The sequence below is a fragment of the Lissotriton vulgaris genome, chromosome 11 (assembly GCF_964263255.1).
Source record: "Lissotriton vulgaris chromosome 11, aLisVul1.2, whole genome shotgun sequence".
Taxonomy (NCBI): domain Eukaryota; kingdom Metazoa; phylum Chordata; class Amphibia; order Caudata; family Salamandridae; genus Lissotriton; species Lissotriton vulgaris.
The window spans coordinates 723,219,165-723,244,851 of record NC_141699.1 but is presented as its reverse complement, the minus strand read 5'-3'; the positions used below and the strand labels follow the sequence as shown (position 1 = coordinate 723,244,851).

Genomic DNA, 25,687 nt, shown 5'->3' with positions numbered 1-25,687 from the left:
AGCGTCCACCCAGAACGAATGTGGGGTCCGGACTGTACGAATTGGCCGTACATGTTCATTATATTCATTACATTCCTGTCTCCCACTCAGGAATTTTACTGCAGTTTTTTTTAGCTGTCAATTAATTTAGTGCTGGCTTAGCTAAATCGATCTGATACTGAGCAGAGGAAGGATCCATCCCTGTAGCTCCTGCCCCCTCAATCTGAGTCTCATCATTACTTAGTTGCTGGTATAGCTGTATAGTACCAGATTGACTCTGCCTCTGGCAGTTCAGGCTAACCCTAAAGGTTACCCCCTAGCTCCAGCTTTAAAAGCGTTCCAGACCACCCCAATAGGGGCCCTTCAGTTTAAAAAAGTCTGGAATCCATTTATTCATAGGGTCTGTATATGCGGGTGCCATTAAGAGGCCCCTCTCAAAGGACCAGCTTCTAGTACCCCTTGTAAGCTCTTCCAAAGCCAGCTAGATTGCCAGAGGGTAATGATCAGACATTACTCTCGGATATAATTCTATAATTCACACTCGACCCCGTCTTCTCATCCAGCAAGGACATCGCCTTCAGCCACGCCACCGGACTCCACTGGACGGACCACAGCTGCGTCCACTTCAGCTTCGGAAGGACCACGATCCACCACCACCAGCAACAGGTTGCACGCAGGAGCTGGAACAAGATCACAGCCGACCAGCTCACGACCTCCCTGAACATGAACCCTCCCACCAGCACAACGAACCCTAGCCAGGCGGCCACCAACCTCACGAAGTGGATCAGCGACTGCGCAGACGAGCTCGCCCCCCTGAGGACCCGGCCCAGCAGACCCGGTAGCAAGAAAGCCCCATGGTTCACCGACGAACTCAAGAGCTCCAAGAAGAACTGCCGAGCCCTCAAGAGAACCTGGCGCAGAGACCCAACACCGGACAACATGACTGCCCTCAAGCTCGCCACCCGAAAACACCACCAACTCATCCACGCCATCAAGAAAACTGCATTCAAGGAACGACTGGACAACAACGCACAACACCGGCAAGGAACTTTTCAACATCGTCAAAGAGCTCTCCAACCCCAACGCCGGAAACAACAACATCACCCCTTCGCAAGACCTCTGCAACTCCCTCGCCTCCTACTTCCACAACAAGATCGCGGACATACACAACAGCTTCAGCACTCAACTGACGAACGCCACGACCGAACCACCGCCCCCCACCACCACCCTCCGCGCCTGGACTCCGATCAGCACTGAAGACACCGTCCGCACGATGAACTCCATCCACTCCGGATCTCCGACCGACCCCTGCCCTCACCACGTCTTCAACAAGGCTGACGCTGTCATCGCACCCCACCTGCGGGACATCATCAACACCTCCTTCGACACCGCCACCTTCCCGGAGAGCTGGAAGCACGCCGAACTCAGCGCCCTACTCAAGAAGCCATCGGCCGACCCGACCGACCTCAAGAACTACCGCCCCATCTCGCTGCTCCCATTTCCTGCAAAAGTCATCGAGAAGACCGTCAACAAGCAGCTGGCCGCCTTCCTCGAAACGAACGGATCCCTCGACCCCTCGCAGTCTGGCTTCCGGGCCATCCACAGCACCGAGACCGCCCTGATCGCAGCCACCGATGACATCCGAGCGCTGCTCGACAACGGAGAAACAGCGGCCCTCATCCTCCTCGACCTCTCCGCGGCCTTCGACACTGTCTGCCACCGTACCCTAGTTCAATGCCTCAGCAACGTCGGAGTTCAGGAGAAGACACTGGAGTGGATCATCTCCTTCCTCGCCGGAAGGACACAGAGAGTCCGTATCCCTCCGTTCAGATCTGAAACCACCGAGGTCATCTGCGGCATCCCTCAAGGCTCCTCGCTCAGTCCAACCCTCTTTAACGTCTACATGAGCCCCCTCGCAGACATCGCACGCCAGCACAACCTCAACATCATCTCCTACGCCGACGACACCCAGCTGATCCTCTCCCTCACCAACGACCCCGCCACCGCCAGAGCCAACCTTCACGAAGGGATGAAAGAGGTAGCTGAATGGATGAAGAACAGCCGCCTGAAACTGAACTCGGACAAGACGGAAGTCCTCATCCTGGGATCCTCACCCACCGCTTGGGACGACTCCTGGTGGCCCCCTGCCCTAGGCAGCGCACCCAAACCAACAGACCACGCACGCAACCTGGGCTTCATCCTGGACTCCTCCCTCTCCATGACCAGACAAGTCAACTCCGTCTCCTCGTCGTGCTTCAACATACTGCGCATGCTACGTAAGATCTTCCGGTGGATCCCCACCGAGACCAGGAAGACGGTCACCCAGGCCCTCGTCACCAGCCGTCTGGACTACAGCAACTCCCTCTACGCCGGAACCACCTCCAAACTCCATAAGAGACTCCAGCGGATCCAGAACGCCTCAGCACGACTCATCCTGGACATCCCCCGTCGCAGCCACATCTCCGGACACCTGAGAGACCTGCACTGGCTCCCGGTCAACAAGAGAATCACCTTCCGTCTCCTCACCCACGCACACAAAGCCCTACACAACCAAGGCCCAGGATACCTCAACAGCCGCCTCAACTTCTACGCTCCCAAACGCCAGCTTCGATCGACCAGCCACGCCCTCGCCGCCGTCCCCCGCATCCGAAGAGCCACCACAGGGGGACGGTCCTTCTCCTACCTCGCCGCCAAGACATGGAACTCCCTCCCCACCCACCTCCGCCTGACCCAGGACCACCTCGCCTTCAGGAAGCAACTCAATACCTGGCTGTTCGAGCAGTAGCGGACCCCCCTCCCCCAGCGCCTTGAGACCCTCTGGGTGAGTAGCGCGCTATATAAATGCGATGATTGATTGATTGATTGATTATCTGGCGCCCTTTTAAGAAATTTGGTGTCGCACAGAAGTAATCCAACCTGGCTAGAGATCTATAAGGAGCAGAGTAATATGTGTACCTGGAGTTGGGGGCTTTTAGCTTAGCTCAAACATTCACAAGACCAATTTCTCTCTAGAGATTTCTGAGAGATGTAACAACCTGTGGTTTGTGCCCGGCATTACTGCCCGGTGCGCCTCTCATCATATATGTAGGAAGGTGGATATCTGATTATGGTTGCCCCCAACCTTTTGCCTGGCGTTTTGCTGGTTTTTCGACTTAGTTGACCTGGGGCCCTGCTATTCAGGACCCCAGGCCCACTGCTCTCTCTGTAAAATGGATTCCATGTACCTTAGGTGCATTTACCAATTGGTACTGGGCCACCTTATCAGTCCCTGTACAGTGTACTATAGGTACCCAGGGCATAGGTGTACCCAGGGCCTACCAGGGGCTGAAGCATGTATTATGCCACCCCTGGCTGGCCATCCAAATCTGACACAACTGGCTGCACGACAGCTGGGGCAAGGTGGTGTAATCACCCTTTGCTTTAGATATAGTATTCCTATATCTAACCCTAAAATGAACACATATATTCCTATCAGTCACTCCTATGGCAGGCCTTATCAATCCTGAAGGCAGAGTGCTTGGAATTATGTGAGATGGTGCTCTGGCATGAGCTGAGTCTATTTGCAGCTTGCGGAACCAAGTCCTGATAGCTGTTCCATGATAACGCTATACCATATACTCTTAAGTGCATTATGTACCTCGCGGTCAAATGATAACTTTGGCATAGCATTATCAAAACATGTCGAGTAATGTGTCATACGAATTGGAATACTACCCCCTCGCCAATTCTGGCGACTGGGTTAGCATTCCACCCTTCTAGAGGGACACGACATGTATGTAGCTGTGAACCCCGGTTAAAGTTAACTCGAGCCTCAGCATCACAAAATGGATGCTGCCACCACAGACACAAGTCTGACCTCCTGCTGCTGGGAGTCCTTCCAGCGAGGAGGGCTCAGACAAAGGGTTTCCTGTCAGGGGCGGTGCTAGCACCATCCCAGACAGGGTTTTGTGTATCCCAGGTAGGCAGGGTTGAGAGGAAGGTGACTGCAAGTGGCACCCCGGTGCTCACTGTGCATATGCCGGCTCAAACCAGTTCCAGGGGCACCCCAGCCCCTGAGCTGGGGAGAGACCGGACAAAGGAGAGGGGTGTAACCACCCCCCTCCTGGTCCCACCCATGGGCAGGACCTAGTCGCGTGCCAGCCCCTTTTCTTAGGATAAAGGTAGGAGCGGGCCCCCTTCCCAAATTAGATAATCTTGAATCTAGAACTACTTTCCACGAAAGGAACTCTTGACATTCTCTGAAGACTCTCCCTTGTGGCTAAGGAGTAGCCACCCTGCTCCAGCAGGCACCACCTAAGCGATTGCGGTTTGCTGCACGTCCATCCTCCGGATCAAGACTGACCAGCTCGACGAGACCCAGATTCCCTGCCATCTCTGATCTCTACCTGCATCATCAGCCCAGCTGAGATTCGTGGGTGTGACGAGACCTGAGGGACCGGCCATCTTCAAAACCTGCATGACGCTTAACCAGCACGACCGCCGAGGGATCCTCGAGTGAGTGCACTGGGGTTTGAGAAGCCCCAACCCAGAGCAGCTCCAGCACCGAAGTCCAGCCCCCAGCATCCACGAGATCTGCGTGGGGCCCTTCTGCCTCTTTGCTGCTTGCCACGTTGTCCGGTCACTTGCCCGTTGGCTAGTGGCCCTCCTGACGACGCACCAAGACGTTTTCACCGCTGGTCTAGGTCCTCTAGACTGGCCCTTGCTCCTTGTCCAACAAGAAGTACCCTGGACCCTCCTGGTCCACTCCAGACCCCATTTTGACTCCACCGCGTGGGCTTGCCTTTGCCAAGGCTTGTTGCTCCAATCCCGGATCCAGCATCGCCGACAGCAGCCACCTTTGTGGGACAGCTCGCACCTCCCGCCTGGTCGCCGACAACGCCTCCTGGCCCGTGTGACTGCAGAGTCCAGCGTCACCCACTCACCTGATCGCGGTGACCTCACCTGGTGCCATCCTGGTGCCCACAAAATCACTGGCTAGTGATTGAGAACTGAGTCCCCTCTGCTTTCAGGTCGTCTCCATCACCGATCCAGCCTTGGATCACACCGAACATCTTCACTGGTCGCCTGCCAGCAACATCTTCTTTCAGGCTCCATAGACTACAACGAGGATTCCCGACGTCATTTGAACGCTATGCAGCCGCAGCCCCTGGGCTAGGTAACCCGAGCATTTCGGTGCTCCAACGCAGGTTCACTATCCTAGTGTCCAGATCCTTTTTCGTTTTTAGTCTACCTAGTCGGATTCGTCCGGAAACAGTAACTTTAGAATTACTAGCATCCATAGACTTTGTCCCGCATCCCGCGTAAGAGTTCACACTCTGCACCTGAGTTCCCTAGGCCTCCTTCTCCTAACCTTAGGGTCCAGTAAGGTAGTCCTAGCGGTCCTGAAGCCTCTGGATTGTGTTACTTACCTGCTAGTATTTCGCATTCCACTTTTAGAGTATATGGTTTTTCGTGCCCCTCGGGCATTTGTGTTAATTGTGCAACTTGTAGTATTTTCGTAAGAGTTTTGTATTGTGCTTAGCTCCCTGACTCATAAAGAGTTCAGGGTAGACTTGTTATTAATAAATATACTTTATTTTTATAACAACTTGTGTGGGTCCTTTCACTTGGTGTTCAAGGGGTATATGTGATGGTAAAACAGCTGGCTTAACACACCCTCTAGAGTAGCTAGTAGCATGGACTGCTCTTGTCCATGCTACTAGGATAGCTGGTCTAAAAGGTTGACTTACAACCAATCATCAATAAGGGTCGTTTGGAATGATACACAGTGATCACTAGAATAGTGAGCACTATATATCAGGCCAACTTCTCACAATATCCAGAACCATTAAAGTCAAGATCTCCACAAAGCACATAAGGTGCCGACTAAAGTGCGAGCTCTGTTGACAAAAATCAAAAATACCTGGATCAAGGTGAAAGAGTATGTCTGGTACCGGCATTCTGTAATTGCCCACCTGCCATACTTTTCAGCAGAACTATGACCAAAAACACAGGTTCTACTTTTGGCAAGGACAGCAACCCCCTTAGTCTTCGTATCTTGTGAGGAACAAGTGACTAGCCTTAAGCCTAAGGTTTCTAACATGCTCCTGCTAACCCTGTCGATGTGGGTTTCTTGTAGACAGTGAACGTCCGCCTGAAGGGCTTACAAGTCCTCAGCTACTCTCCTTCTTTTAGCCCCGTCATTTGGGGCACAGATATTGACAGTAGCTATACGCAGTTTAGCCATTATACTGCAGTTTTCACTTACTTGCCCTGATAAGACTAACACCGATTGTACCCTTGGATATTCCTGATTTGACTAACTTGATTACACAAATACTCTACTCAACCGGTCTGCATCCGTTATCTTCCCTTAAACATGTGCTGGTTCTACACATCATCCTCTTCCCTCTGTTTTCAAATTCAACCACACTGCTCCTCCCCCAGGTGCCAATCCCTACCCCCAACCTCCCCCCAATCCTCCCTTCTCATTCACCCCCCCCCCCCCCCCCCCCCACAGTGCTTAATTTGTAAAATAATAGGTGCAGGTGCTCACAATTTTTCTTAGGAGACCACACCCACTTCTCCCGGCTCCACCCACATCTGCCACTGGCACAGCTGAACACCAGGTGTAATACCTGATCGGAATTCACTGCCCCCCCATACCCTCCACACCCCGCCAACTGCGTGAGGCAAACAGGCCAACAAAGGCCTGGGTGATGGTTCCTGTGTACCCGCTGCCGATTCCCCCCACCCCGCATTCAGCCATCAGACAGCTATGAGCGGCTGAGGTGAGAAAGTGTGGAGAATAACAACTCCTACCAAAACAAGAGAACGTAGGGAAAACGTTTGAACCTGTGTCAACAGCAACAGCACCCCATCCCCTATTACTAAACAATGTAGCCAACCCGACTTTCAAGAATGCATGCATCATCTAGGGCTTAATATCGAGATCTCAAAAAACAAAAACAAAAGAAGCCTTTCACCCATCTATACACTAGCCGTGCACCCAACCAATATGTAATCATACAACTCAGACCACCCTCTCGTGGGCCTTTTTTATTGAGGGGGAAGTTTTTTCTGAAATTCTCTGGCTTGTATTTCAGAGGTGAAAATTCTAATCTTGCCCTTGACAATGGTTTTCAGGGGAGCTGGGGCTAAAATAAATGCTTCTGTTCCAGCCTCTTGAAAATGTTTGATCAATTGTCTTATGCGCCATCTGTGCTCCACCTCAGTGTGGCAAAAATACAGACTTACAAAAAATGACATACTTATAGCACCTCTGTGAGTCTGGGCTTTCTCGAAAATAGCTGGCGGAGAAAAATCTCTAAAAAATAAACCAGAACTTTTAGGGCTATTCTCTGTTGCTTCATTCAGCCTCTGTTTCCTGATCATTAGTGCAAACCTGTGGACTCTCTGGACCTCAGCCTCCCAGTTCCAGCCCAAATGTTCAGGAAAGGCATTTTTCAGGAGATTCAGCATGTATGCTCTAATGTCGCTACCTTCAGCCCCCTATTTTATCCCAAGAAAGCGTAAGTTGTTCGCCTTTGACAGTTTTCAAAATCTTTGATTTTCCACATTACATCCATTAATCGCGACTCTTGGGATTCTGCTTTACCCTTCAAACACTGAACACTGGTTGTTGCTGTGGCGTTTGCAGCCCTACCTGACTCGTTTCCGCTACAGGAGTAGCCCATCTACGTGTGTCAGCGCTGCCGACCGGCTGGGAAGCCTTAGAACACCTCGTGGCCGCAGAGGAGGGTGAGGCGCTGGCCCCGGGACTGCGAGGACCAGCACACAACAGCTCCAGCTGGTCCTCTTCCCGCGTGAGCCGCGCCCCCTCCCAGTGCCACGCCCCCAACCAAGCGCGATAACTTCTCGCGGCACCCGCTTCGCGGGTGCCACTCGCAAACAGACTGTGTTTGTTTCCAGCCCTACCTGACTCGTTTCCGCTACAGGAGTAGCCCATCTACGTGTGTCAGCGCTGCCGACCGGCTGGGAAGCCTTAGAACACCTCGTGGCCGCAGAGGAGGGTGAAGCGCTGGCCCCGGGACTGCGAGGACCAGCACACAACAGCTCCAGCTGGTCCTCTTCCCGTGTGAGCCGCGCCCCCTCCCAGTGCCACGCCCCCAACCAAGCGCGATAACTTCTTGCGGCACCCGCTTAGCGGGTGCCACTCGCAAACAGACTGTGTTTGTTTCCAGCCCTACCTGACTCGTTTCCGCTACAGGAGTAGCCCATCTACGTGTGTCAGCGCTGCCGACCGGCTGGGAAGCCTTAGAACACCTCATGGCCGCAGAGGAGGGTGAGGCGCTGGCCCCGGGACTGCGAGGACCAGCACACAACAGCTCCAGCTGGTCCTCTTCCCGCGTGAGCCGCGCCCCCTCCCAGTGCCACGCCCCTAACCAAGCGCGATAACTTCTCGCGGCACCCGCTTCGCGGGTGCCACTCGCAAACAGACTGTGTTTGTTTCCAGCTCTACCTGACTCGTTTCCGCTACAGGAGTAGCCCATCTACGTGTGTTAGCGCTGCCGACCGGCTGGGAAGCCTTAGAACACCTCGTGGCCGCAGAGGAGGGTGAGGCGCTGGCCCCGGGACTGCGAGGACCAGCACACAACAGCTCCAGCTGGTCCTCTTCCCGCGTGAGCCGCGCCCCCTCCCAGTGCCACGCCCCTACAACCAATCACAACATAAAGGCGACCCCAGCAACGCGCATCGCGGGACGCGCGCGGGCGAAGACCGGGCAAAGAGCGGGCCGTTTGAGGCCGTTCGAGGCCCGGAGAGACCGAGAGACTGGACTGGGCCCCATCCTCTGTAAGTTATTATTCAATCTCTTCTTACATCCACTACCCAAGTAACATTTACTCTAGCCACGGGAATCAACATCCACTACATCATCCTATAACATCTCAAGATGGTAGCCTCAAGAGGGACAAAAAACAAAACACTAGTTCCAGGGAGCGTCGGGAAGTTACTGGGACCCATGGACGATTTCCTTGCAAAAGCAAATTCGTTCATCGATCAAAGCATTACCCTCATGGAAAAAAGAGTCTCATTGGATCTAGACTTTGCCAAGCGATCCTCCCTGGGTAACCTCGCAGAAGCTAGAACTCCCGTCCTGACTGCAAATAAAAAAGCACCAGGTACTGTGAACGAAGGTAGACGTAGCCTTCCAAATAATGTAGACCTATCCATATCTGACTTTGCAGATTCCCCGCTAGGTTCAGAATTAGAAAAAACCCCTGAGTTACCACCTCAATCCCCTACCCAGATATCTCCCTCGGAAGATATACAAGCAAGAGGAAGGAGAGAAGGAGCGATTAGTAAAAATAAGTTTCCCCAAAATAATCCAACTATATCCAAAACTGCTCCTCCTCCGATCACTTCCCAGGTTTCACCAACTCCGCTATTAATTCCCTTACAACCACCACAGCAAGAACTTGCTACTGCAATAGTTCACCATGGCCAACAGGAAGGTACTATTCCTATCCTATTGGATTCACCAACCCAACCATCCACAAAAAAGGGCCCGGAAGATCATGATAATTCTATTCTCATAGATAAGATAACAGAAATCTTCAAACAACTACTACGACCCGTAGAACAAAAGCTAACAAAGATAGAAACACAGATTTCGAAGCTTATCTCGTCCTCACAACATTCCCAGGGGCCCCCCCCCAAAGAAGAAAGGGAGCGCAAATCCTCTTCATAACGCCCCCTTAAACTCTTTGGGTGCTAGCGCAAAACCCTCTACTCCCCATACAATTACACCACAGACAGTAGTACCCACTGTTCCGCCTCCCATCCCAACACCCCCAGCTACCTCGACCCAAAGTACATTAAATCCTACCACCGCAGCTCCAACCACATCAAAACAAACCAAAAATAGACCACCCACAACCACTCGGCCACAACCAGCCCCAAGAAATACCGTTCCCCCCAAAACCCCGGCTCACAACTCTTCTTCCCAACCAACCCAAAGAAACACCCTAAAAGGGACAGGAGAAGCTAGAGCTCACACTGAGCTTCCTCCTGAGGCCGCCCCTTATGTAGCAGTCATGATTGGAGTAACCAAACTACCTCCTAATACGGCGGAACCGCCATGGTCCCTAAAAAACAAAGTACACCATTGGCTGCAGACAAATCGCCCCATGCCACCAAACTGCCATGGTAGGATTTCCTCACTTTTTAGGACCCGTGGGTGGGGAAAGGCAGCAAACAATATCCAGGGGACTGCATCATTATTACCTTTGAGGACCCATGGGTGGTAGACTATATTACCTCTTGGGAACAACCGAATCCAAAGGGAAGCATAAGAATTAAACCCCTCTCATTCTTTTACCCCTTCATCCAAACCTCAAATAGCAATTTCTTTGAGGACCCCGCTTTTCCTTGGGTCGAACCATCTCAGCGCCAACTAACTTTTCTCGACAATAGACAATATGGCACCTCTCGTTTTAGAGAGCAGGAAAACCCTTGGCAATCAGTTAATCCACGCCATCAGGGAGTAAATTGGGGAGAATGGGGATACCAACAGCAGAGGATGACCCGTAGAGATCCGCCCAGATGGGATCCCTGGTATAACATTCCAACAACAAATAGATACAGTCCCCTAGAAATGGTGGATTGACCATCAAGGGATCTAGAACAAACCACTCCAAACTTGCCATATTCCCCCCCCTTAAGTAATAACATTGCCATGACCCCATCAACCTCAGTCCCGAAAGACAACCCCCACACAATACCTCTTTTATTCTGGAACGTGGCGGGTCTGCGAACTAAGATCGAAGACCCCGTGGCTGTTAATTTCCTAGAGCAAGGCAAAATAATCTGCCTCCAAGAGACCTGGGCAACCTCAGAGCTACATTTATTAGGGTATAAAACCTACTTCTCACCTGCTACTCAAAGCCCAATAGGCAAACCCAAAGGAGGCTTAACAATCTACATTGCTAACACTCTATCCCACTTAAAAGTGACTAATCTTTTCACCGACTTTAACTGCCAGATATTTTCTGTCTCCTTTGCAAATGAAGACACTATTACCCTTGTCAACTCATACAACAACCTAACGGAAAACGACTTCCTCACTTTCGTTGAAAACATGCAGGAGAGACTAAGATCCCTTCAACACCGGGAGACCAATTCCAAAACGATTCACCTTATCTGGGGAGGTGATTTTAACACACATCCGTGCCCAATGGCAGACACCCAACGTTGCGGACTTGTAGACGACAACGATGTCCCACTAGCACATTTCGTCCACAATAAACCCGGCAACGCTCTGAATAACACACTGTCAGAGTTTGACTTATTCATTGCTAATTCTCTGAGGGCGGAGAAAAATCAGTTTAATCCAACTTATGTAGCTAGAGGCCACCAGACAACAGTGGACTACATCCTGCTGTCCCACAGTCTCGCTGCAAAAGTCACAGATCACCAAGTAATTGACAACATACTAAGTGATCACTACGCATTAAAGATTGAACTTCATCCATCGGAACATAAATCCAAGGTCACAGATATAGCAGCAGCCCTTACTCAAGATAGCCTGCAACTGCGCAAACATAATGGTTATTCCATAAAATGGGAAAAGATTGATCCACAAAAACTCACAAAAGAATTAGTTAACCAGGCGTACCCACATATCGTTAACTGCCTGGACCCAGCCCTAAATCATTCCGAGGTCCTGCTGAACTTTGCAGAAATTCTGACATTAGCCAAGAGACTACTCACGGGGAAAACAACTAACAAACACACAGAAAGGAAAGGTTGGTTTAACCACAATTGCACGAGAGCTCTAACTGACCTAAAATCTGCCCTCCATAAAAAACCAAGGGACGTGGGCCTCATTCAACTTCTGAGAAGAAAATACAAACTGGAACGCAAATTAAAATTACAACAAATGAAAGAGAAACTCTGGAATGACCTACACAAGAGCTCCCTATCAAAAAACAGTAAGGACTTCTGGAGAACGATTAGATCCCCTTTCTTCTCGGGCAACAACTCTCCCAAGATAGAGGTGCCTATAGATGAGGGAACTTGGATAGCCCACTTTGAAAAAATATTCAAAGACCAAGGAACCACAGACCACCCATCTCACCACCACAATGAAGTACAATACCCAATTCCAATATCTTTTGACATCTCCGAAATCCTGGCGGCTTTGGATAAAAGCAAAACAGGAAAAGCCCCGGGCTCGGATGGCGTTCATGTGGACCTTTTTAAATGCAACCAGGAGCTTTGGGCACCTATCTTAACGAGAGTATGCATAGCAGCAGCCAGTGAGGGCATTTTGGACTCCTGGACCAGATCAATCATGGTCCCCATCTTCAAGAAAGGGGACCGACAGGACCCAAAATGCTATCGGCCCATATCCCTCCTGGACTCCCTCGGCAAAGTGGTGGGGAGGGTCATTCTGGAGAGACTGCAACTGTGGAGTGAGGAAAAGGCCATCATCTCGGACCTACAATTCGGCTTTAGAGAAGGCCTTGGGACAGTTGAGCAGGCACTTAACCTCAGCCTTATAATGGCCAAATACACGCACGCAAAGAAATCGACGGTATACATGGTCTATGTAGACCTGTCTGCCGCTTTTGACTGTGTTGCACACTCCAAACTATGGACAGTTCTAAGAGAGATGAACGTGGATCCTTCATTGCTGGACCTTCTTAGAGAGCTGTACTCCGGGGCCTCGGCTAGAGTCCGGTTCGGAAAGAACGGTGAGTTGACAGCATCATTTGGTGTGGAGCGAGGAGTTAGGCAGGGCTGTGTCCTGGCCCCCTTTCTTTTCTCGCTTTACACAAATGGCTTGGAGGAGGCGATGCTAAGGGGGGCCCAGGACCTCCCAAAAATGAAACAGAGACCGATTCCAGCGCTCCTCTACGCGGATGACGCCGTCATCCTGGCCCGAACGCCGCGTGAACTCCAGCATTCACTAAATAGATATACCACCTTCATGAACGCCCTGGATCTAAAGGTTAATGTAAAAAAAACCTTCGTCATGATCACGGGGGGGGGGCGAAGAAAGGCAAAAAAAACACCTTTCTTGATAGCCAACCACTGGAGATCGCCACACAATACCCATACCTCGGGATTATGATCGACGACAAGCTAACATGGAAACCAGCAGTAGAAGCGAGATGCCACCTTTTTCAGCGCTCAATAGCAGCCCTGCAGACCTTCTCACGGAAATTGGGAAGGAGGCGTCCAGTAGAACTGTTAAGAATCTACAATGCCAAGTGCCAGGCGATTGCTCTCTATGGAGCAGGGGTCTGGGGCCACACAGACGTCGGAGCCCTCCAAAAAATTTAAAACCTATATATAAGATTTCTTCTCGCCATCCCAAAAGGCTCATCAACCTACGCCTCCCACATGGAATTGGGAATTCCTTACTTGCAGGATCTCCTCAAAATCCAGCCATTGCTTTTGTGGAGGCGTATATGGACCTCGGATGCTAACATGCTATCACAGTCGATAGTGGCCGACACAATGTCACTTGACTACGCCCTTAGATTAAAATGGCTCCGCTACATTAGAAACTTCTTCACTGACCTTGGCCTCGAAAAATATTACCTCCACCCAGAATCGATAGTTGCTCTCCCAAAAAAGGAACTTAAGGAACTCGCATTACGACATCTGGAAACACTAAGACTGTCAACCGAGTCTGCAAAACCTTCAGTGGTCCACGCGAACACAGTCCAGCAAACGTTTGGCATTCAACCGTATCTTACTCTCGATACTAAAACATACGAGAGGATGCTGCTCACCAGGCTCAGATTGAACCTCTTTTTCAGACTGGTTGCTTTTCCCCTAAACAAGACCTGGGACTCAAACCTGCCTCTGTGTCCCTGCGATACGAAATCAACTCAATCCAATATCCATGTCATCTTTTTTTGTAAATTTTATCAACCCCACAGAAAATATTGGATACTTCCGCTATGCAGGCGATGGGGCCTCAGACAATGTCGACCGGCCTTCCTTAGACTGCAAACCTTAGAGTCTGAAGAAGTCTGTTACCTGGTCTTAAACTTTTTAAAATGTATTTTGAACCATAGAAAAAACCTTTAGCAAACTGCACTAGGGAAAAAAAAAAATAATGATTTAATGATTTGATGATGATCTTTTGAAGCAAAAACTCCTCTTCCTTTTAAACAAATGACACCTGCTTCTTTTTTTCCTTATTGTATAAATGTTCCCATGAAATGTCTTTTTAACTTATGTATGTATGGTCTTTTTATGCTGATTGTTTCTTTTATGGTTTTCTTCGCGACTAACCGAATAAAGAATTATTATTATTATTATTATTATTATTTTACCCTTCAAAAGCCCTACATTGGCTTCGACTGCCGTAGTCCTTTCCTTGATTTCGTTGAGCTTTTCTCGGATCGCAGAACATGATTTCGCCACCTTCTTTAGGGATCCTTGTAGCTGTTTTGTCGCCTGTCGGGCTTGTCTACTTTCTGCTTGGGTCTTAGCTTGATGTTCGTTTATTGAACCATAAATGAGCTTCACTGAAGGCTCTCCATCTTCATCAACGGCGATTGAATGACTGGCGTCCATGGATGGTAGAGACTACTTTCCCAACTTCACGATACATCCGCTGGGTGTCTGAGAAATCACATTTCAATGCTATTGACATTTGGGGCTCCTTTCCTTTCTTGAAGAAGGAGGGGGGGACTCTGCCCTTTAATCCCCTCTCGTTCTTCCGCTGTTCAACCATAGCCCCCAGTGTCAGAGAAGGGTTGGTCTTACTTCCTTCTGAAGAGGATGCACTGGTTTCAAACAAGAACTAAGGTTGGAGTCGGTGGATTCTGATCCGTCCGCGTGACGGAGTGAACCTCCCCCCCACTTCTCGGTCGATGTCCAGACTTTTGCCATCCGTCCTGGAGTTGCTGCCCTCTTGGCCTTTAGTCTCCCAGCCAACTTGCTTGCACACCTTGCTCTCAGTTGCAGTCTCTCTATCCTGGACATCCTAGCTGGCAAGGTTTGGCCCCATACACTCCTCTATATTTTGATTTTGAGAGTAGATGAAAAATGACAACCCCATTCATTGCAGCAAGCATCTATCTTCATTATGCAAATTAATGTGTGAGTATTGCTGTAACCAGAAGTGATGCACTAGGGTCCCGGGCGTCAACCTTGGACGCTGGCATTGACTTGGAGACTTGTTAGCGCTCTGTTTTCTCTCTCCACCCGCTTGCCTGTATCCTGTTCTGCACTAGAGCTGCTCTCCGTTCGCCATTCAGCCCTGTTCCCCACCACCTGCCCATAAACCCAACTCCTACACCTGCTGCCTCCACTCTTCCCTCTGCTGTCCCTTTGAACTCCCTTCAATTGCCTCTCTTAATCCCTCTCTTCTTGCTCCTTGTCACTCTCTCCTTTGGTTCCATCTCATACTTTTCCTTTGATGGCACTGGGAAGCCACCCAGGGAGAGGAGCAGGGCCAGCCTCTTTTCTCTGCTTGACACCCTCCTACCCATCTGTGCATCCTCCGCCAGCCAACTCCCTGGCATCGTGCTGAGTTATATCTCTGCAGGCCACCTCCGCCCCCTCACTACACTAGAGATGTCGGTAGTGTCTCAGTGAATCATCATGTGCAAAGACAGGCTCACAGATGGAGAGAGTGCGAGACATAGACTGCATTCCCCAGGGAGGTTTAAAAAAGTTCCATTGAGAAAGTCTGCACTGTTGCTTTCTGTGTAGCTGTACGTGTGTGCGTGTGTGTTGTGTGTGTGTGTGTGTGTGTGTGTGTGTGTGTGTGTGTGTGTGTGTGTGTGTGACATAGAGCTATAGCGAATTTGCATTGCTGATCCTGCCACTCGTGGTCTTTGCTAGAAGCTTACACTACTGGTCCCTAGATGAGGGTTCTTGCACTGCTGATGCCCTTACTATACCTATTCTATGGGTTAGGGAAGCTTTTGCTTTCACTGATAATGCCCAAATGGTACATGTAGTGTGAGGAGGGTGCTCAAATTGCTTATACTTGTTTGCTGCCTGTTCAGGCAGAGAGAGAAACTTTCACTGCTGAGGTTTTTGCTGTATTTGTTCTATGGGGGAAAGAAACATGCAGCGTTGATGTCAAGGCTTTATCCACCCCGGGGACAAAGTAAGCGTCGTGCTGTCATGTAGAAGGGCTTTCCTGATCGTTTCAAAGGCCTCCTCTGCTGGGATATTCTGCTCTACCAGGGATTAGCTTTTTGTCAACACTCTCAGGGGCTGCAACAGTGTGGCCAATTTGGATACAATTCTGCCGTAGTAGGAAGCCATTCCTAATAATGTTTCTCACCTCTGTGGCACTATGAACGGGAGGAGTGTTCCTAATCGCTGTAGCCTTGTCGGGGTCCACGGTCATGCAGTCCTTAGAAAAGACAGCCAAATAATTTGGTTTGGGTTTCGAAGAATGAGCACTTGTCCCTTTGCAGGGTCAGCCTGTGATCCATCAGACACTAAAAAGTCACCTGTAGAAGTTGGTAATGATCTGATAGTGTTGTTCAAAAGACAGGAATATCATCACTTATGTTGAGGACGCCCTCAAGTCCAGACAGAGTCTCTCATATAGTGTGTTGGAGCACTTCGGCTGCCAAGGATGCCACAACATTAAGTCATCTGCACATTCTTAGACTAAGGTATATCGAGAAACGAGAAGGTTGTTATGTACCAGCTGGCTTGGTCAAACATTAGATAGTGGTAGCCTGTATTGAGATCCAACCTGGAGGACCATTGTGCCCCAGAGAGTTAAGCACAGTTGTCATCCCCCTCAACCAGTAACCCAATCTCTAACAGTTAGTATATCTCCTCTCCCATGAAGTGAAATCACACTCACTCCTTTACTTTACCACCCATTTCATGAATGCCCTTGTAGTAGTTATTTGGGTGGCTGTCTAACATCTTCCATAAGAGGGCCCTTATAGCTGGGTCCATCAGTTCACTTAACCGTGGAAATGCCAACACTGATGCACATGTGGTGGCCCTTCCCTGCACTTGGGTTGCTTGTGGTGATGCAGGTTGTTGGGTGATTGGCCCTTGTTGTTCATCAGCCATGCTCCCAGGAATTTACTGACCTTGAGCCCTGTCCCTCGGTATGTGTATCATGACTGTCAGTTTTGTATTTTTTCTCTCTTCTCAGAAAGGCACTATGACAGAGATTGGCCTCGGTTTGGTTTTACTGCCCTGAGTAGTTTTCTTCAATTATTGACTCATTCAGCAGCTCGTGTTGGCCTGCCCTTTAATTTATCTTCCCTGATATCTGTAATTGCAAAATGATGTAAGGTGGTGACTTTTCACCAAACTGTGGCGCATATCCTTTCAGCACCGATGTCGTTTTGCGCTTCTCTACTGCTGCTGGCTGCAGGAATGGTGGTAGAGCATCGTCTCCTCTCACATGAGGTACGGGGGCAGTGACGGCCGGCATGACTCGTGGGTGGCAGGGCAGGCACGGGGGGGGGGGAGGAAGGGCGCGGGGAGGCTGTGTGCAATGAAAAATAATATAAGCACTTACCTTGCCGCCAGGTCCCACATCTCTGCTCCTGCTCTCCTCGTCTTGGCTAGAGGACCAGGAAGCACAGCCAGGCTCCCCTGAACAATTGCAATGCTGCAATGCAGCATTGTAATTGGTAAGCACCCAGGCTCCCCTAACCAATCACAATGCTGCAATGTAGCGTTGTGATTGATCTGAGCGTCCTGGTTTGATGCTCAGCCAGGGAATGGGGGCCTGGGCATGTTCTCCACGAAGGCTGTAATACAGCCTGCATGGAGAACAGGGAAAGTGCGTATGACTGTTTTGGATGGCCCGAGAGGGCCGGCCAAACAGTCATGTGCACTTAGGAGTGGGCAAACGACTCCTCCCCTGCCCTCCTCCGAGAGCAGAGGCCACCCGCCCGCAAATCAGCACATAAACATAATATGATAATAACTCAAAGTTATCATTTTATGTTCCTTTACGATGCACTACTTAAAACCAGTGGTGCAACGCTCCTCCGCCATAGCGGAGGAGCCACCGCTGTACAGGATGTGGTAGGGTATAAGTACCTTCAAGGGATTTTATTATTATGTATTTCAAATAGAATTTCAAAAAGTACTTAGCAACCTTGTACACATAAGACCGATAGTGCAAAGTAACAACCACATTCATATACACCCTTTTCCTCTCTTCTATTTTGGATCACTTGAAGTGACATATATATTGACTGAATATTTGTGGTTGTTGCTTTGCACTATCGGTCTTATGTGTACAAGGCTTCTAAGTACTTTTTGAAATTCTATTTGAAATACATAATAATAAAATCCCTTGAAGGTACTTATACCCTACCATATCTTTTGCCCAAACCCTCAAGGGTATATTGGGTTGCTCATTTGTGGTTACTACCGCTGTACAGGGGCCCTCACTGTGTCAAGCGGGGCATCAGCTGCTTGCTTTTTCTTTACCCTCTGTTCAGGGATGCCATCCAGGTTGCCTGATGTTTCTTCTTGGTGGTGGGTGGGTCAGCTAGGCAGACGGGTTTCAAGTGTCTTAAAGTACTTTATGAGGAGGGGCTCGCATCCTCGATACCACTGCAAAGTCGAACAGCCAAGTGCCCAACTCGAACAGACATAAGGATACTAGACATGGTGGGTCACTGTCTGGGAGTGAGCCGCAAGCAGCCACACACCCATTTATTAATCTCTTTGGGTCGCAGCCAGCCATCCAGGTGTGTGAAGCACCCACAGTCCTTCATACAGGGACTGAGTGGCTTCCTATAGGCATACATTTAGCATTAATTCTCAAATTATCACAAACAAAATCAAGCAATAGTTACACTAAACACATGAGAAATATGGCGTACTAATTTGTAGCGCCTGGCTATTTTTGAATGGTTGATTAAGGGAAATATATTAACTTCGAGGACACATATAGCGCCTATGAATCAGAGCACCTTGTTAACATGTGTGACTTAGGAATTTGAATATGTGCATTAAGAACATATTTTCATATGCCTCGTCCCCTTATGAGTAATGCAGTTAAGAAAAACGAGTGACTTCATGCATAATGTACATTTAGTATTGAGATGCTGTTATAGCTAGTTGCATGAGGAATGTGTTCTTTGGCAGAAGTCAGGCATTAGTGTTTAATCTATAATGTCACATAGACCTAATTATGACACAAAACATTGAAGAACATTTTCTGGTCCTTATGCCCACTTGCAATGAGTGTGGGTATATGGTATGTATATTTGACTGGGAAAGTGTATTTAGGATGGTGGGCATGAAGGTAACTAACGTGGCACATGTGATTTTAAGTTAACTGATGATTAAGCTCTGGCGGTCAGTCACCTAAAACCTCAAACGCCGTGCAAACTGCTAACGCAGTGAAAAGTCCACTCGGTGTGACATAAAGCGCTCATCTGAATCTGTGGTATCTGAGGAGATGGACCAACAAAGGCAGCTTTGGGGATGACCTCCTGCCTCATTCCCTTTCCCCGCCTTTCTTTAGCCCTTCGGTGTTCTGAGTACATGCTTTTAGTACCCAATTTAGAGTTTGGCAGGCAGGTATTTTCGTCACAAATGTGTCGGAGTACCCTGGCCGCCAAACACTTGGTCCACCCGCCTCATCTAAAGATGGGCGAATCTTAGGTATAGCATTGACGGTGCTCCAGTTGGCTCTGTCAATAAAATACTTCCTCTGAAAGCCCAACAGAGTAACGGTCACTGGAGGAAGGGCATTACACTGCCCACCCTATTTAGGTTGGGCAGTGTAATGTATTTTTCTCCTGTCTGTTACTTTCAGGAAAAACCATCAATAAGGGACAGACAAAACAATAGTGACCTCCCACATTCTCCCAGGGTGTGGCAGTCATTAGTTGTTTGCTTTTTAGAATTAAACTGCTTCTTTGGGAGCTTGTTTCTGAAAAACATAAACATGTAAAAAGTTTGGTGGGCAACTGTCTAAATCGGTCATCCACCAAACTTTTGCCACATTGAAAAAAACCATAGTGACAGCAGTTCCTTTCAATGTAGAGTTGACCTCTGGGCCACGGCTCTCTCTGAACTTGGTGGATGGAGTATTGCAGGATGGTGGAGGTAATGTCCTCCACCATCCCAACAGACCCTACTCCAATCATCAAACCCTAAATTAGGCCGTTATTCTATTGTAACCCAATAACTCAATACCCTTGCCGTGGAAACTGACTGACCCAATTTTATGACTGAATATACGTACTGTTTTGGAAATGGAATGAAAAACTACGCTCTGCCTCCAACTTACTGCCATTTAAAGTACATATCTACTTGTTTAGATATATCATTAGCAAGACCTTTTGATTTTACAAACATTATGTGTATATTTACTCATTGGAGCTTTCAGCCAGACCTCTTCATCCATTGGTCTACTGTTGTGCCATTATCATGTTTCTTCCACCCACTATATAACAGAGTATAGAGCAGTGGGACAGCCCACTTGAGCTATTGGCTAACTTCACTGTGAGTAGCAACATTCTGCCCTTTCACAAGTAGAACATCCACAAAGAAATCAGTTTCCTTCTGTGGCAGAGACTACTACAACAATGTGTACTTTTTGAGACCACCAACATATTTTTGCTTTTAGCCAGTGTTTTCTTATTTGATGAGGGCCTGGCAACTTCCCTGGCAATAAAGACCAGAAAAAACTATGACAAAAGAAAATAAGCATTGACAAAGCTGAAAGGTTGGAAGCTATTTAGGGACTTTAGGCATAAAATCCATGCAATTGCTTTAGGTGGCGACACCCACCAAATTGTAGTCTGCGGTTTCTAATTAGATCATCTTTCTATTACACAAATGTAAGGTAAACCATTTAGGAGATTACATTTTCGGTCAGACCCTGAATGTGAAAGGCACACCATGCTAATTTTCAGTGTATATCTTCCAATAGCTGCATCATAGACCACTAATTCCAACAACCCCCATACACATTGATTTGAGAATCTGGGTACCTTGTGACATATCAGTTTTACCTTAGACATATTAATCAAGCTCATGGTTTGAAAACGTTTTGAATTGAACTGGTTTGCCAGTCACAAATTAACCCAAGCCAGAGAGCAACTTAAGATATGCCCTCATTGTGGAATGTTTTATCTTTGTATTAAGTCTTCAGATTTGTAGGTTGACGCAGTGATCCTGCAGTAAGTACCACTCCGATGATTTTGAAGAGAGCTATTTACTGATAGATTTTCCATTACCCGCAAGAAGTGCTCACTTTCTCTGCTGACGGATTTTCTTATATCACATGGCCTGATATTGAAGGATTCATACCACAATGCCAAGTATTATGTAATAAAATCATATTAGAATTATTTCTCTCTCAAGTGTTCGCCCATTGTCCCATGTTCACACTAAATGAAAGAGCTCATTCTACTGTTAGGGTTCATATAGAGCGTGGCTAATCGCCCGTCCGGGTCTCAAGGCACTGGGGGGGAGGGGGTCTGCAGTTCAGTCGAAGAGCCAGGTCAGTGTTGAAACATTATTATAGGGCCCTCCTTGACGGAGCCCTCATCTCATTTGTGGTGCTCAACATTTTGCCATCCTTGGCCTTTTTGTTCTCCTCCAGCAGAATTTCAGACTGAGATGGAAATAAGGATAACTCTGTGACACAGTTCATTGATGATAGTACTGTGTGCTTACTTCTGGATAGGTCAGGCAGGTGTGCATGTATACTTGCATCAAGATGATTCCATTTGTAAATTTCAAAAGTAAAGCAGTTTGCATATGACTTACAGAGGGAAAGAAATATTGATGCTGTACAATGCCGTCCCCAAAGCACCCAAAGCACCCAACAGTTGAGGATTGAGTATCAGAATATCATATACAAAAATATGTTCTGACATATTGTGTCCTAAATATCGCTTGCAAAAATATTTTCCCATTCACTATAGATTTTCTGTTAGTAACCCCTTCGGTGTGCATGATGGCCCTCGGCCGTCATGCGTCACGGTGGGCGTGTGCGGAGGACGGCCGGGGTCTGTCCGAATCCTGCCCACTATTTAAATCGCCCGTACAGGGAGAAAATGTGTGCAGCGCCGAAGGGGTTAATTGTAATGGGGGATATTTTTTAGACAATAAGTGGAATAAAATATTTATGTCAGACGATATTCTGAGAATGATATTCTGCTACCATGGCCAATTGAAGAGGCCCCTGTAATTTTCATGTACCAGATGGACTGGATTCTAATAATCCTGATTGACTGAACAGAGATACACAAACGAACACATGCTCTACTAACTTATTCTAAATTTCTTTTGATTTAGGATCCGTGAGCAGATTTTAAAGTGAAGTAACAGTATTGTGTAGGGCAGAATTGGCCAGTGTAAATGGAGGAAGGCCGGAGTCATGTCAGAGTTTTAAGATATCTATTGACTGTGATTGGATCACATTTAGATTCATCATATGTAAATTTATCCCAAATGGATACCATAAAAGTGATTGGTCCAGGCTCTTGTGGACCTAGGATGGACAACTGTGCAGTGTAGTAAATGTTGCACGAAAAATTCCACTGCATTTAATGGGAAAGCTGTATCTTGACAAATGTACACAAACATGCGGCAAGTAACTTATTTTTACTAATTTTAACTTGTATATTCCAGATTGGCCCCCAGAAGAAAAAAACAAAGTTGGAGAAGCTCAGCTCAACTGAAGATGGTAGTGGCGATGAACGCTCAGAAGCAGAGGAGAACAGCGGCGATTGCGACGATGAGGATGGATGTCAGGGATCTGGTGACAAAGTTCATCGGACAGGTAAATCTGATGTGCCTGCCTTGTGCCTTTTATAAATCATTGTTGAAACAATTTCTAAAGTTTATATGATGAAAGATAAGCAACAAAAATATCGCCCAAAAAAATTCAGGGCACAAATATCAATTTTTACGTGCTTTTGAGAATTATTCACAAACTGCATTTTGTAGTATAGTTAGTAGTACTAAAATAGTATTACTAACATTCCACAATATGCTAATCCCAAACCTACACGCCTCCTCCTTCTCTATCTATTATGTGCGGAGATCTCCACCCCGACTGTTTGAGATCAGGAGCAGGTGCTGATCAATGACCATTGGTGATGTGTGGAGTAATCATGCCATTAGCTCGCTATGCTTTATAGATGATATATTTATAGTATAGAAGGGTTCATGTGAGGCAGCAAAAGCATTTGTAAAAGTGATTAATAGAAATAAGATCAATCTATACACTTCACAGCACACATCAGTAAGAGGGAGGTAAGCTTCCTGGACTTAACGGTATACATAGAAGCGCGAAAGGATTGAGACAAGACTATATCGTAAAGAGACAGTTTGGAAATTCCACACTTCATGCAAATAGTTTCCATCCTAGGGATCTCGAATCCAGTATCCCAAATGGGTAGATGTTAAGAACCAAATGAAATTGGAGCAATTCAAGGGAGTTAAAGAGATGTCACTAGGACCTTATAAAAAGATTTTTTAGAGGGGGTATGACAGGGTAAGCCTGGAGAATGCAGTGAAGAAAGTGAATGCAAGACGTAGGGATTTTATACTCTTCAGCAACAGGACAAAATATGTGGGAAAAACACCATATGACTGATAACCACCTGTAATAGAAATGAGAAAGAGGTCAGAGATACTATAAAGAGGCATTGGCATTTGGGTAAAGAAGACCCCATCATGGGAACACAATTGGATAGATCCCCATTGATTACTGTAGGAGGGCATTCTCCATGAGGGGTGCATTAGTGAAAAGCAGCCCAGAGGTAACAGAACAGACACATTGGCTGCAGGAAAGAAAGGGTTTTTGTAAATGCAGCAGATGCAAAGCTTGCAGTATAGGAATCAATATGATGGAATATTAAACCCCATTCAGTGACACATTAATACAAATTGGGGGCCCTATAACTTCAAAACTGAGTATGCTACTCATGCCCTGGTTTGTGTATTTTGCTAGGATATATAGGTAGCACTGTATTGCAGGTCCTTGAAGTGGACTAGAGAGGAGAGGAGTGGGTTGGAGTGGAGTAGAGTGGATTGTAGTAGATTCGAGCAGATTAGATATATTGGTGTAGATTCAAGTAGATTTGAGTGGATCAGAGTGGAAAGTGGGTTAGAGTGGATTGGAGTGGATTAGGGTGGAGTGGACTAGAGTGAAGTGGGTGAATTAGAGTGGCTTGGATGGGAGTGGATCAGAGTACATTGGCCTGGATTAGAGTGGATTGGAGTTGACTGGTTGGAGTGGATTAGATTGGAGAAAAGTGGATTACGGTGAAGTTAATTAGAGTGGAGTGAATTTGAGTGGAGTGGATTAGAGTGGGGTGGATTAGAATGGATTAAATTCTAGTGGATTGGAGTGTAGTGAATTTGAGTGGATTAGAGTGTCAAAAGCATACTGCTGTGCAGTTGTGTTAGGTATGGCTTCAAAGAAAAGCGCTGCAGTATGCAAACTGTTACTGCCGACCCACTTTTTGGCAAGTGACATGAATGGGGTCAATATGCTTGTTAATTTACAATGATTAAAATGACCAAACATCATTGCAGGACTTCAATTTTCAGCGTCCAGGAACCGGCCCTGGCAAACTGCTAAACTGCCCCCCCCCCCCCATGAGGGGAGTGCAGCCGAGCAGTTTGCGAGGGCTGGTGTTGGCCGATTTTGTTACCTGGGGCCGATATTGCCGACCCCGGTAACAAAAACGGCCCCCAGGGGTCTAAAACCAGCCCTCACCCTAGCGGCCTACCGGGGAAATACCCGGTGCCCGCTAGGGCCAGTCCGGCCCTGCCAGCGTGCTTTACAGACAAGGTGGACACCTTTTCATGTGCCTTTAGCTCGAGCACTACTGGTGTGGCACATGTCTTAGCATTAATGTTACTGCAACTATGTCAAGTAAGTTTTGTCTGGTTACAGATTGTGTGTTCAGCAGAATATGTAATATTACTGTCAAAATATTCCTCAGTGTTTGTGTTTGAAGGTCAGTATGTGTGTGTTACAGTGTAAACACATCCGGGTACATAACATAGACTCTACAATCTCGTACCATTGTACACCAGGAGAAAACCATGTTGGCAAAGTACTTTTTTGAACATATATGCAGGAAAGAAATAAAGAAACACAAATTTGTGAGTAGGGAGGGGGATAAATAAAAACGGACAATGAAAACAGTAACTAAATCACTGCACGATCAGCGGAGGGATACTTATTAAGGTGAATATTGCTGTCTTTGGTCCATGCTCCACAGAAGAACAGGAAGTGACGCCAAGGCAAACACTGGCCAATTAGGAGGCAGCAAAGAAGGTTGACAATTAATCCAATGAGTAGTTATAAATGAGCGGGCTGCAGTCCTTTTATTGTACACAATAGTGTCTCCCAAGCAAGAGCACATAGGCTAGCGTGTTCTGCTCACCCAGGCTGAATTAAAAAAAATGCATCTAGTCAGTACCCGCGGATTTAAAGCAATGGTTTGGGTGGGAACTTGTAATTGTCATATAATTTCACAGCACGCTCTACAGATTTTTTCTACATGACCTATGATCTCACTGTGTTTTACATTATACAGACACATATTTACAAAAAGAAGCACATAGGATAAAGTACATTCCTTGCAGTAGCAACGTCCATTCCACTGCAGCTAGGGCTGCTTTGAGATGATGGAAGTCACCATTTACACACATCAGAATGTATACACATATTGCCTTCTTCCTCATCTTTCTTCAGATCCAAGCAACACATACCTTTTCCTGTGTCCTTTGAGTCTAGCCCTGACTT

General features: G+C 47.7%; 1 protein-coding gene across 2 annotated transcripts in view; it reads left to right on the top strand.

Moving 5' to 3' along the window:
• LOC147683385 (glypican-5-like) overlaps positions 1-25,687 on the top strand; it is a 1,567,690-nt gene that overhangs the window by 1,327,277 nt on the left and 214,726 nt on the right. For both annotated transcript variants that reach the window (XM_086943808.1, XM_086943807.1), the window contains one exon: positions 22,552-22,702. In XM_086943808.1, the coding sequence (XP_086799934.1) occupies positions 22,552-22,702 (151 nt within the window). The remainder of the gene's footprint in view (positions 1-22,551; positions 22,703-25,687) is intronic.